The sequence below is a fragment of the Pseudorasbora parva genome, chromosome 19 (assembly GCF_024679245.1).
Source record: "Pseudorasbora parva isolate DD20220531a chromosome 19, ASM2467924v1, whole genome shotgun sequence".
Taxonomy (NCBI): Eukaryota; Metazoa; Chordata; class Actinopteri; order Cypriniformes; family Gobionidae; genus Pseudorasbora; species Pseudorasbora parva.
This window is the reverse complement of record NC_090190.1, coordinates 23,266,452-23,280,019: the sequence shown is the minus strand read 5'-3', so window position 1 is coordinate 23,280,019 and position 13,568 is coordinate 23,266,452. Positions and strand designations below refer to the sequence as shown.

The 13,568-nt window shown below is 39.0% G+C and overlaps 1 protein-coding gene across 3 annotated transcripts in view; it reads right to left on the bottom strand.

Moving 5' to 3' along the window:
- Nucleotides 1-13,568, bottom strand: part of ptprua (protein tyrosine phosphatase receptor type Ua) — a 353,612-nt gene that overhangs the window by 21,990 nt on the left and 318,054 nt on the right. For all 3 annotated transcript variants that reach the window (XM_067426694.1, XM_067426695.1, XM_067426696.1), the window contains 5 exons: nt 11,068-11,165; nt 10,301-10,417; nt 9,996-10,150; nt 8,190-8,325; nt 2,970-3,119 (listed from right to left, as the gene is read on the bottom strand). In XM_067426694.1, coding sequence (XP_067282795.1) covers nt 2,970-3,119; nt 8,190-8,325; nt 9,996-10,150; nt 10,301-10,417; nt 11,068-11,165 — 656 coding nt within the window. The remainder of the gene's footprint in view (nt 1-2,969; nt 3,120-8,189; nt 8,326-9,995; nt 10,151-10,300; nt 10,418-11,067; nt 11,166-13,568) is intronic.

The window sequence follows — 13,568 nt, the reverse complement described above, 5'->3', positions numbered from 1 at the left end:
ACAGCTCAAGCATCGGACCCTCCAACCCGGGGGAAGATGCCGCCAAGCGGGCTTCCACACGGGGAGGAAGATCGTCGGAACTGTCAGAGGAGGATTGGGAAAGTGCCGCGGCAGTCCCGAAACCCTCTGACAAGTCCCGCTGTGAGCCCCATGATCTGCGACGCCGAGCCGCCTCAGCGACCGCGGGTCCAGAACCACGGGGCTCACGAGGCTGGCCGGTCTCATCGAACACGGCCAGCCGAGAGCGGAGCAGTCTGAGTGTCAGCCGCTCGCAGTGTTCACAGGCGGCTCCCTCGAGAGCCGCCCGAGCGTGCTGAACACCCAGACACTGCACACATAACAGGTGTGCATCCGATCCCGAGATGTAACGGGGACACGGATGCACACACTGCCTAAATGCACTCCTTCTCTCTTCCATACTTTTTAAATAAATCTTTCACACACACACTCGCAACTGGACAGACAACAGTAAATAGACAGACCAAACAGAGAGCGCTATGCTGAAGAGCAATAACTGCCGCCATTATGCGCCGGCTCCCCTTTTATACTTCCGGGTACGCCGTCACAATGACGTCATCACGCACGACCAATCGGATTGGACTAGTGTTTATTCAGACTTCAGATTCGCTGATGCTTAGGGAGCATCCCCAAAGCGTTTCGACGCAGTGGGAAGTTCCCTCGATAAGGGAACTAGGTAACTGCTGGAAGAGGTTAGTGAGGCCAGCAGGGGGCGCTCACCCTGTGTGGGTCCTAACACACCAGTATAGTGATGGGACACTATAGTGTCAAAGTGCGCCGTCCTTCGGATGAGACGTTAAACTGAGGTACTCTTTGTGGTCATTAAAAATCCCAGGATGTCCTTCGGAAAAAGAGTAGGGGTGTAACCCCGGCATCCTGGTCAAATTTGCCCATTGGCCTTTGTCCCTCATGGAATCCTAATCACTCGGTCTCCTCTCCACCAATCAGCTGGTGAGGTGAGCGTTCTGGCGCAAAATGGCTGCCGTCGCATCATCCAGATGGATGCTACATATGTAAAGCGCTCTGAGTGCCTTGAAAAGCGCTATATAAATGTAACAAATTATTATTATTATTGTTATTTTACTTTCAAATTTTTTTTCATCTAATATTTGTATAAAGTATTTAACCTTTATTTTAATAGTTAATAGTCTTTAATAGTTAGTTAACAATAAAACAACTCAAAATAACTACTCTTTTAATTAAGTCAAAAATATTATTTAACACCACAGTAGATCTTTGGGGTAACAACTGTCCTTTTTTAACCAGGCCATAGTATAAAAAGAACGATAATAATAATAATAATGTGAAATTTTAATCTCTCACTTCAATCAGTGCTCCTAATTTTCCAAAAGACTCCAATTACACAATTACAAATTTTTCACTTAAAGGGTTATGAATTTATTATGTTTTGTCTCTTAATGTGGTCAGAAGTCTTCATATACTACACTTTTTTTAGAGCTTATATGCATTTTAATTTGTCAGTGTGTTTCAGCGGTACCTCCCACTTGGACCAATCTCACCACACAATCATTTCCTGGGTCTAAGCAATTATATGTAGTCAATGTACTTGAACAAGTACCATCCACAGTGCATTAGCAGAGTCTACAGCATTAAACTGGGCTGTAATTAGACTGTCATCAGCAGTAATATTGCTGGATATTAACTTGCACAAAAAAAAAAAAAAAAACGCAATAGGCATAAATAATGTTTTTTTCTCAGCTCAGGGGTCACAAAAAGGATACATCCTTTTATGTATTGAAGAAACAAGAAAAAGAGCATACTTATTTAAAAAAGTGATACGTGACTATTCACCATTTGAAATTCTTGGGTCAGTTTTGTAAGAATGCTGTGAATACTTTGACCCTGGAACCAAAGTATTCTCACACTGAGATGAAAACTCTTCTCACACTGAGATAGAAAAAAAAAACTCTTACAAATACATTTAGAGTGTACTATAAGTTATAATTACAACTGAAACAAATAGAAACTGTTATAGAAATAACTGAACATGTTATAATGTCTACTTTTTTCAATGTAGGGCTGAAAATGATGACGTTTATTTGCCCCCTCCAAGGGTCATTTGGAATTTCTAAAGACAAAGAGGTTTTGATAATGATCAAGGCCTGTAAGCCAAGATGTGTGTACATCACTTTTAGTACAGGGGGCAAAGTTTTAATTGTCTTATTGGTCAATTTTGAATGTCTTACATTTTAGGTTTCAGTCACATGATCAAGGAAAGGATAAAAGAATATTGCAACTGTTGTCTTTTTGATTCTCTGGCTCTTCTTTGCTCTTTTCTCTCTTTCTCTTTCTCTCTTTCTCTCTCTCTCTCTCTCTCTCTCTCTCTCTCTCTCTCTCTCTCTCTCTCTCTCTCTCTCTCTCTCTCTCTCTCTCTCTCTCTCTCTACATATATGCGCAGTCTGATTAATGTGTTTTAAGTTTTTATCATCTCATTGTAACTATTTTAATTGCAACTATAACCAGATATTGCCACTAAATGCTTTTCAATCACAAATGTTGTAATTCTGTATTACCTCTAATGTGCTACCTATTACAATATCGTCACACTATTGTGACGATCTTCAACCTATTTTGCTACTTTAACTGCACTTATTTCAGTTAATGGTATACGTAGCAGTGGGTGGTAATAGATTAGAAATGTCTATCAGATTTCTTAATACAGAATATTTCTACCATCCTGCAGCCTGTAAGCAAACCACCCTTAAACTAACCACCATAACAAACATTACTAATCCTAACTAACTAAAACATCCCAAGGTCAGAGCCAATTGCAACCAATCGCTCACCAGTCAATGTAAGCTGGTTAGTTACATTTTTAGTTACAACGCAATGCATACTGGTTGGTGACAATTCATCAACCCCTTCAAACTCAACACTGCAAGATAGGATAATCTTTGTCCTCAGTTCATTCACTCCTAAATATGACTCACCTGAAACTCTTCTCGAAGTTGAGAGGTGTTGGTCTGAGAATCCACGCTCAACATGTCCTTATAGGTGAGCGCAAACTCACTGATGGGGATGGCGGTCTCTCCGCACAAACAGGCCTCTAGTATGGCATCATGAATGAATACATACTGCTCCTAAAACCACAGAGAGAGAGATTGACACAAAAAAATGTCAGTTCAGGACACACTACGACAGAAAACCGCTTCAAAGAAATGAGGCCATGTCAAAACATGCACGATGCAGTGTCCAATTATTTGCTTTTATCTGGCTTTAATTAAAAACGATGTGACAAAATGTCAGGGAGATTAATCGAGGGGCCAAATATTAGCTTAATTTAGCAGTGTAGGAGGGAAATGTCAAAGTCAATCATAGCTATAGTCCCACGTAAAGATGTAAAACACTTTTGCAATCATTTATAAAGGGCCATTGGCGGAATGACTTGAGAAATTGTGTTGTATATGACAACAGTTGTCTGTAGAGATACTAGAAACAATTATAGAAATGTTCTGAAGAAACTCTGAGTGATGCTTGCCCATGGGAACAAGTTGCCATGGCTTAATGGGTTTTCTGAATGGTTGCCAGAGTGTTGCAATGGGGTAGTTAAAGTTTTTAGAGTGTATGTGGTTTCTAGGGTGTTCAGGTGGATGCTTACTAACCTAACGGGGAACTGTGTAGTTCTAGGAACTTAGTTATAACCAATCAGGGTTTTAACCACCAAGTTAACACCAAGAAGTGACTTAAGCCAAGCTTGTTGTTTTGACACCAGAGCCTGAGCGCACAGCTCTCACATTCTCCGTCTTTAGTGGTTTACGATCTGTTTAACAGTCCTGTCTTAGAAGTTATTAGATAGAACTGTTATACAAAGTAGACAGTATATGAAACAGTATTAGCGTTTGGTTGATGCCCAATGTTGCTAGCTGCGCATATATACATTATCATGTTTTGCTTGGTCTCCTCAAAATTTGTTGTACTTTCTCTTTTGAATTAATGTTGAGAGGTCCATCCATCACTGTTTTTTTCCCCCATGGTCGTAGAAGTAGTTTCTGAAATAAATACAGCTTTAATCTGTGTCTGTAGACCTTTTTTTTAAATGGCGGGTATTGGTGTTTCACATCTGTTTGGCCAATCAGCATACACTAACATCACCGGTAGTTCCTAATGTGCTGTGCAGGGTAATTCCGCTTATATTTCTAAGAACTATGAAAAGGTTCTTCAACTGCAGAAGCCCTTTAAAGGTCCCATGGCATGGATTGTTTTATTATTTTATAATGTTTCCTGGGGTGTACTTATATTGTTAATATGGTTTTTACATCAAAAAATGTAATTCTTTAGAAATAAAAGGCATTTTTTCTATACTGATATTAGCCCTCTGTTTGGAATGCTCAGTTTCAAGAGGCGTGTCTGCTGTGAGTCTTCAGTAAAAAAACCCACTGTTGTGATTGGCTGACATCTTTGCATTTGAAATGAGATTAGGGGGCGTGGTTTAGTCAGGGGCGAGCAGGAGCAGCTGCAGCGCTGCCATCAAGAGAGAGAGTCGGAGAGAGACGGAGCTGGGGAAAGATTGCTGAGAAAGTGTTATTGTACCGAGTTTTTGAGAGCACAAGTTTATTTTGTTTGTATCTGAGAGCTCTGAATAAACACGAGTGCACTTTGCAAACGTTATTTCTCTCATAAAATGCTTTCACCACAGCTAACAGCAAGCACATGACATGAATACAGTAAGAGCTTCTGTTATGTATAATTACTAGAGCAGCTAAAAGGTAAATGCTCGGTTACATCTGAAAGTAACCTACCACCTCGCTACACATACCTAGCAGGGAAGTCTTTATTAATCTAATATCAGCCCATGTAAGCATAATTTGTGTGAGAAGAAATTAAAAAAATGTTGCCTTTTTTGACATTTGTGTTCATTTTAGTTCGAAATGGCCATGAATTGTATGTATATGTAAATTTTAAAAGTTTTGTAAAAATGTATGTGGAGGCACATTTTTGGACCTAATTCAAAGGAGCTCAACTCCAAGTGTCTATGACATTCTAGTCTCTAGGTGATTCGAGTCACCTATCAATGTAAAATGGGATTTTTTTTTCACAGATATTTAGTCTGACAGATGACAATCGCTAATCCAGTCTCTTAAAAATCAAATAATTATTTAAGAATATGAAGAATAAGAATAAAGTCACATGATTTGAGGTGCTGCTCAGGAATTTTCAAAGTGTAATGTTCAGTGTGTAGTATTTATAAGGATCTATTGCCAGAAATACAATATAAAACACATAACAGTGGATTATAAAAACCTTACACAATGTACCGTTATGTTTTTTATTAATTACCTTAGAATTAACCATTTCTATTTACATGCACCACGGGTCCCCTTACAGTGAAATTGCCATTTTGCGGCATCATGTTTCTACGGTAGCCCTAAACGGACAAAATCTACTCTCTGCTTTCTACGACGACGACATTTTTGTCCTGCTTCAGCCACCGTCGCTTCTCTATGTTCTATATTCACAACCTCACTAAATGCTGCTAAAATTCACACACTGTAAGTTATTTATAAAAATCATGAAATAGTGATGTGTGCTTTATCAAACAAGCATTATAGACACATATAATCTCTACATTTTCTTTTGATTCTGGTTTACTCTTTCAATCTGTCCATTTAACAGAGGGACAAAGGTTTGAGTTTAGTGTTTGATCTTGGTTGAGGAAGTACACTAGACTGGCCTTCAGCAGTGTGCAATAGTGATGGGCGAGATCTCTTATGCATTATAAAGCAGTCTAGACAGCAAGACGTGCTTCATGGCTTTGCTTTTGTCTTTAAAATTGTTCTTGTGATATTAAGCGAACAGTGATTATACATTAAATTATGGTTTCTTCTTTGTTGTCCAGGCTCTTGAGGGTTCACTTGAATAGAAAAATATTCACAGCTACGTTCGTCTGTCAGCTTATTAACATGCAGTTCACCAACTCCTTCTCTGTCTTTCATAACTGAATGAATTTGAGTGGAAATAATAAGATGGGAATATAAATTATTCAAAAGTAACAAATTTTTTACACAAAACACATTGTAATGTCTAAATCTCTTTTACCAGGCATCCTCAGAGAAACTTGTGTTCTAGCCCATTGTTCATTTAATTGTTTCTGTAAAGAATATAGAGCAATTCAAAGCAAGGCAAAATAGTAAACTGGTAGTTGCCATAAAATATTTCATAAAATGTAGCATTAAATCTATACTGCAGTTATATAATATAACACTTTACAAGCAACCTGCAATTCTCAGCTCATTTTACTTCTGTAACCTGTATGTACAAGTGAAACAGGACAGGAAAGTGGGACTTGATTTTATCTAATAGGATTGATTAGTTCATTAAGTTTAGCCATTAAAGCTCGGCTGTGCAGTTTCGTATAAGCTGGCAACAGCAGACTAGCTTTGAAAGCACAAAATGGGGAAATATTCAGCCCTCCCTCAGCACTCTACTAAAACACATGAACGCACTGTCAAAGCAAAGTCTGCAAAGCATGACAATAGATGCCATTGGAGGCAGAATGCAACGCATTCAAATACCTCAAATAGGTATTTGATGGGACATCAAATTATGTCTCAAAAGTGCAATACATTACAATAATAAATTAAATAACTTATTTATTGTTATTGTTATATTTTGAAATAAAAAGACTAAAATATTTTATTAAAATGTTAAACATGCTCTAATAAACTTTGAAAAATATTTTGAAGTGTATTACAAAGGTTCCAAAGAATGCATGCATCAATCGGGTGTACATACCATTCATACAATTTAATTCAACTGAATCATATGTCATTAATAGCAGTTTACTTTTAAAATTACGTCTATTTTGTTCATATCAGCAGCAAAGAGTAGTGGAATTCGCATCAACCGTATCCTAGACCACCTTTTTAGGGAACGAGTTTGGGAAACAGCATTCACATCATCCAAACGAACTCTGACCTCAAATGCACCATGAGTTCTAGTGTGAAAAAAAAACGAGATAAAATAACCAGCCTAGATTATTTGGATGGCTACTTGATTAACTCGTTTCCTGCCAAACACAGATTATTCCGTTATTTGTGAGAAAACGCTTTCCGGCCAAAAACTGATTTATTTGGGTTTCCTTTTTTCACTGTCAGACGCTAGGGGGCACTATTACGAATCTTCTGAATGAGAACAGAATCTCCTGATCAAAACACACGCGAGTAAAGCCTAGTTCAGACTGCATGATTTTCAAACTTGTCGGGTCACTGCTCTTTTCACATTGCATGACTAACTGGGGTATCATTCAGTCACTGCTGTGTTCACACTGCACGATGGTTTGACGACTGCATGACTGAAAAAGAGGAAGAATCGCCGACAACTCTCTCTCTCTGGTGCGCAAACTACGTTTCCCAACTACACGTGCGATGTGACAAGTAAACAACGCGAGATCACACGTGCGTCGGACCGGAGTTCTTGCGCGAGACTTGGAATTGTTATCAAAAATGATAAACTGCACAAAGTTTGCTTCAAATTGTATGTGCGCTGATTTGTGGAGAAAAATAAATTATGTAATGTGCTGCTGCTGTGGCTGGATGTGCAAATGTTTGGCCTTTGTTTCTGTTTGATAGAATTGTAAATATATCTATTAAAATACTGATACTCTATCTATAACTCCTCCCTGAACCTCCCACTGGCCTGTATGGCACTCTCTCGTCGGCTGCCGGTCATCGCCGATGTAATTTTCAGTCAGAAAGCACTTCACACAGCAGGAGTTTGAATCGTCGACAGCTCCAGATATTTAGAATCTCACCGGCATCGGCGACTCGTCTGCGATTCTCTCTGATCGCATCTTTGATTATTCACACTGCGTGGCATTTGTCGGCGATATCTCAAAACCTGTCAGCGACTCAAAATCGCGGCAAAAATCGGGCAGTGTGAACTAGGCTTTAGACGCAAAACAAAAGATTGCATGTAGTCATATATGCATATGTAAAACAACACGATTGTCAAAATTAAACATCATATAAATCAAAACTATCTAATGTTACTATCTACTCTTTCTTTTCCTATATTGCATGCTCTGATATTCACAAAATAAAATATTCTATGGGCTATTACATTTTTGTTAAAATGGTCCAAAACCCTGGTGGTGGCTGGCAACTTTTTTTTTAACGCTGGAGTTAATGTGACCCATTTATTTCTTAACTTACCTCAGTCTGGATCATATTAATGCGTCGTGAGCAGAGTGTCTTCACACAGTTATAGATGTCCACCACACCCTCACACTCCGCCATATCCAGCATCACGTCCAATACTATGTAACAGCCGGTGCGGCCAGCGCCCATACTGCAGACAAAAAGATGGCTGAAGGAAAAATGTCACTGCACTAATGTAGCTCTGGGTAAATGCTTGTAAATGGGTAGTTTTAAGTAGAGGTACTTCACAAATTGTGTTCAGTCAGTTCCTGATTATACTTACAGGGCTGAATAAAACTGCCACAGCTCTTTCAAGTAGAACATTCAAAGGGTGAATAAACAACTTGCTACTGCCACAGTCAATTAACCCAGCTTCCAAGCTGAATAATCTTGAAGTTTGAACTTAAGTTGACTCTCCAGCCTCATAACTGTGGTGGGTACCATGATACAGTGATATTATCAGTTGGTAAAACAATGTTACTTAACACTGGCAACCCAAAAACAATGCAGGTGAAAATCAGCTGTGGCAGGTAAAACATAATCAACTCTCTAGCCAGTTAGGTGGGGATGATTCATAAATTATGACCTCCCATAAGGAGCCTCAAAAATCCACAAAAAAGTGCACTTTAGGCTAGCAAAAGTTCTGTTCTGAATTGCTTACAAATGACTGGTACTGAATGATTATTTGCATATATAAAACACTGTGGTATTTAAAAAGTAATCCAATTTATTTAAAATAATTCATTGGTACTACTGTCCTGGTAATGTCTAAAACATGATATCACCGTGGTGCTTTGTTCGGTATGAAAATATAATGTGTGCTGGATTGGCCTCCATGGAAATGAGGCATACGGTCTACTAATGAAGTACGAAGTATCCTTAATAAACCAATGCTTTAGTTTAATTAAAAGATAAAGCAATGTTGTTAAAGCACATGCTGTATAGGTGTGTAACAACATTTGCCTTGCACAAAATATGCTCAATTTTCACAATAAATGGGCCTATGATTCTTTGGAGACTCTAACTGCAAACGTGGCCAATAACGCTGCCGCTTGAGTAAAAATGTCACATGTGATGCTTATAAGAACATGTTCAGGGATGATTCATTGAATTGGTTTTCTGTTCAATTTAGTTTTATCTGATATATAAATGTTTTTTTTTTTGTATAAATAATACGACTGTGGGCCCTTGGACTGGTAAACTACAGGTGCAAGCATTTTTCTCTTTATAATGGACAGCAGATGCATGGAAAATATGAAATAACAGCATTTCATCAAAATAAAGAACATGCTTGCATATTTGAGATCTGGAAGAACTGGCTTTGCCTTTAGACGAGAAATGCATTTTTTTCCAAAAGTAAAGTGAAGGCACTAAAACCCATATGCAGTCATGGCCTAAAGGTTTGAAAGTCAGACTGGTAACCCAAAGGTTATGGTCTTGATTATCAATTTCAACAGGAAATTACCCTTAAACAAAGTCCCTAACCCCCAATCACTCCCTAGGCACCACAGCAAAATGCCCTGCTGCTACCGCTGTTAATATAACAATATAATTAATATTACAAATCATTTGCCCTGCTAAATATAATATATAATTATATATTATAAAACCCCACTCCAGGCACCGGGACCGGGTGTCCCGGGAATGTGTCTGGCACCGGGAATGCACTGATGTATAAGCCAATAATCAGTATTGGCCAATAAAAGCTACAATTTTCAACATTTGCCTTCGGCCGTTTAATTTAAAAACAACCGATTATATCCTGTCAACCAAAAGGGTGCAGAAAAACATGTCAGACTACAGGAAGTAATGCTTGATTACCTGCAATGGACGACCACTGGCCCAGCATCAGGGGGCGTGGAGGCTTTGACCCGCCGGAGGAAGGCCAGCAGTCCTGTGGCATGATACGGGACACCATGCTCTGGCCAAGATGTAAAGTGGAATTGGCAGACCTCATGCTTGGCTGGGTAACCCCGCTAATAGTGAACAAACAAAAATGTATATATTAATATAAATGTTTTCATAATTCTATCAGAATACCACATAGCCAAAAGCTCCATTAACAAATGTACATTTCATAAGATAAAATCATAGCCAAACATTGACAAACATCTCAACACGCTTACCCGCTCCATGGCAAAGGTGCGTACAGTGTATTCTGCCAGCGTTTCTGTTTTCAGTAGAGTGATTTTAATGTCTCCATAGAGCTCGCTGTCATCTGGCCAGTATTTACAGCACTTCATCTAAACAAAACAAATTACATTTCTCAAATCATATTTACAATTTGGTTTAATTCTTAAATTTTGATTCGCTGTTAATCACAAATATGTATTTTGCCACACACGAATACATATATAAAGATGATTGATTATAAAGACCATACCATACTTAAAGGCACAATATGTAAGAATTTTGGAAATTACAAAAAACAAAAATGTGTTAACTATAGATTCTGCCAAAATATCATTGTTACTACAACATAAACTACAATAATAATTGTAACTGTAATACTGTAATATTGTAATACTATAATAAATTGTGGTAACTTGGTTGAAGCCAATAATAAAAAATAAAAAAAACTAAATGACTGAAAGTGAACTAAAAAGAGATCATTTACTCTGATGTTACAGTACTAACAACAACTGTAGTAACCATGGTATTCTAGAGGGATTGGGACAAAGGAAAGTGCAATTAACTGAAAGATGGCTGGGGCGGTAAAAATCATTAATCAGATGGAATGTTCTCTGGCTAATGGGGTGTCTTGGTAAGGTTTATCTTCAGTAATGGTCAGCTGTGGACTGCAGTGGTCAGTGTTTAGTAATAGATGGTGTCCATTAGTGGGCGGAGGGGGCGGCCAGGCAGCCGGAGGCAGAGGTAGAGTTATTCTACTCACTCTCCCCACCTCCACCAGTTTGGTGATCATCACGATGCTGTAGCAGTTCTCCTGCCAAACCATGCGCCAAAAGTCATAGATCATGTCCTGCTTGGGCCCTGCGGAGAGAGAGAAGAATAAGGTTTCATGGAGAATTGTGGGAGGTGAATGATTTGAACACAGGATAAAGAGTGGATAGAGGTGGTTTCGTGAAATAGCGGGTCACCACTTCGATGATGATTACATAAGAAAAGAGAAATGGCAGGCTGCTAGGACGGAACAGCTATAAGTTCATACAGAATCGAGAAACTGTTGGAAGTTGAAATCAAACCCTGAGTAGCAAGAAACAAAATTTCACATTTTCTTAAGAAAATGTTTGTGGTTTCAAGATGTGTTAGTTACTAAGGCAAGTGTTTTAAGTATACTAGTATATTTGTATGTGGTTGCTAAGATGTTATGAATGTGCGCGCGTGCGTGTGTGTGTGTGTGTGTGTGTGTGTGTGTGTGGTGCAAAGCCATCATTAAGAAACATTGTCCTGGGCCCATGCGGGGGCCCATGACCCTGTGAAGAAGGCCATGTAATAGCATTCTGGGTGGACTTTAGTGTGTTTCTATGTGGTTGCTAAGCTGTTTGGATCTTTTCTAGCTTGTTTCTTTGCAGCTGCTATGGTTTTTAGAATGTAGCCAGTAAAGACTGTGTATGTGAAGGGGCTATACATTGATCAACGCACATACAAAAAACAAAAACAAAAACAAAAATATCAAAAATGGTTAACGGAAATATAAATGTGCTTGCTTGATGAGCAAGAACCGAGATGCTGCTCTAATTATAGAGATTACTTTTATAATGTGTTGAACATTTCGAAGCACAAAATTGTGTTGATATGACTTTCAAAGGAAGGATAAAATGGTTTATCTTTAAACCATACCTTTAACACTAGGCTCTGTAGTTTAGTATCTAACCCTAAGCATGGACATTAGTAATAGTGATGCAAACACCTCTAATAAAGTATTTACTATTAATATCATCAGGCTAACCTCTTTCTTCTTTTCATCTTTATGCATTTTTCTCTACACATGAAGAAACATACACACATGGCAGCATAAAAGCAGTGCCCCGAACATTAAAGAAAAGCTGCTGAAGGTTTATAACCGCCCTGGCTCTGTCAGTGCTGTGAGCATTCTGCCCTCAGGCTAAAAGTCTGGTATCTTCTCTACCTGTTAAAACAATTACAGCCAACAACAGGTGCCTCACTTCCTGTGCAGCTTTCACAATATCGCCTGCAGCAGAATCCTCTAAAAATCTCAATCGAACATTCTGCTTTACAGACAGGATGAAGCTAACGTTATTCATCATAAATAATAATGTTAAAAGAGGAAAGTTTTGGAGGTTTAAATAGACGATGGGAATACATTTATTCTGCAGCTATGTGTTTGTGGGCATTTGAAATGCCATTTCCCAGCTGACAGCACCAGAAGACATCCATCCTGGGTTAATCAAAGCACCTCTGCTAGGAGAAAACTGCTATTGTGTTTTCAGAGCAGACAACAAATAACATTCACATTCCCTTATGAATTTAAGAGAAAAAAAGCTTAGAAGACCTGAGCAAATGCATATCAGAGCTGTTAGAAACCACCCATAATACCCATACAGAAATGAACCAAACAACAACCATACACATGAGCTGGTTTCCATCCAAACTTGAAGCAAATATTTTCGACAACAAAAAAAACAACATTTATCTGAGATTCCATCAAGTTGTTCAAGCGGACGATGGTGGTATTGGTAACATAGTAACCAATACTAAATAAAACATATACAGCATACATGAAAGAATATTATGTTCTCTTTCAGTCGGTCACGTTCGACGTACGTTGGACTTTGACCAACAAATTGGGATCTGACTTTAGAGACCAATCTACTTGGTGAAATCCAATGAAATTTGGCATGTGATCTACGCATTCCACGCTTCGCCCCGCAGCGCGGGTATAAATAGGAAGTGGAATGGTAGATTAGCGCTTTCTACTTCGGAGCCGAACAGTGTTATTGCGGTGTCTACGAAGAGTGTGGAGAATCGAGTCTCGTAAGAGAAACTGCCAGTGTGGGTGATACAGCGCGTCAAGCGAGTGATCGCTTCACTAAACAAAGTGAAACTAAAAGAGCTTAATGGTTCACTGGCCGTTGTCACAAACATTGAGAGCTCGCACAGGCTTGCACTATACGGACTGTGTGCAGCCGCGGTCATCTCCCTGAGTGCTTCAGCACACTAAAAGAGCAGTTTCCATTCACAAAAGAGCAACACGGTTTGACCCTATGTCTTTTTCAAGATGTCATTCAAACCGTGTATTCCTGGAATGCAATTGTTTCCTGTCCTCGTTGACAGCCACGATCGCTCTCGCATGTAGACATGTGAGATTGCGATCTTGGGTTATTCATGGTCTCTCAGTAGAACGTGGTCACGTCGGCGTGTTGTTCGTCTCACCCTTCTCATAAAGGCTTGAGTGTTCAGCGCGCCGTGTGA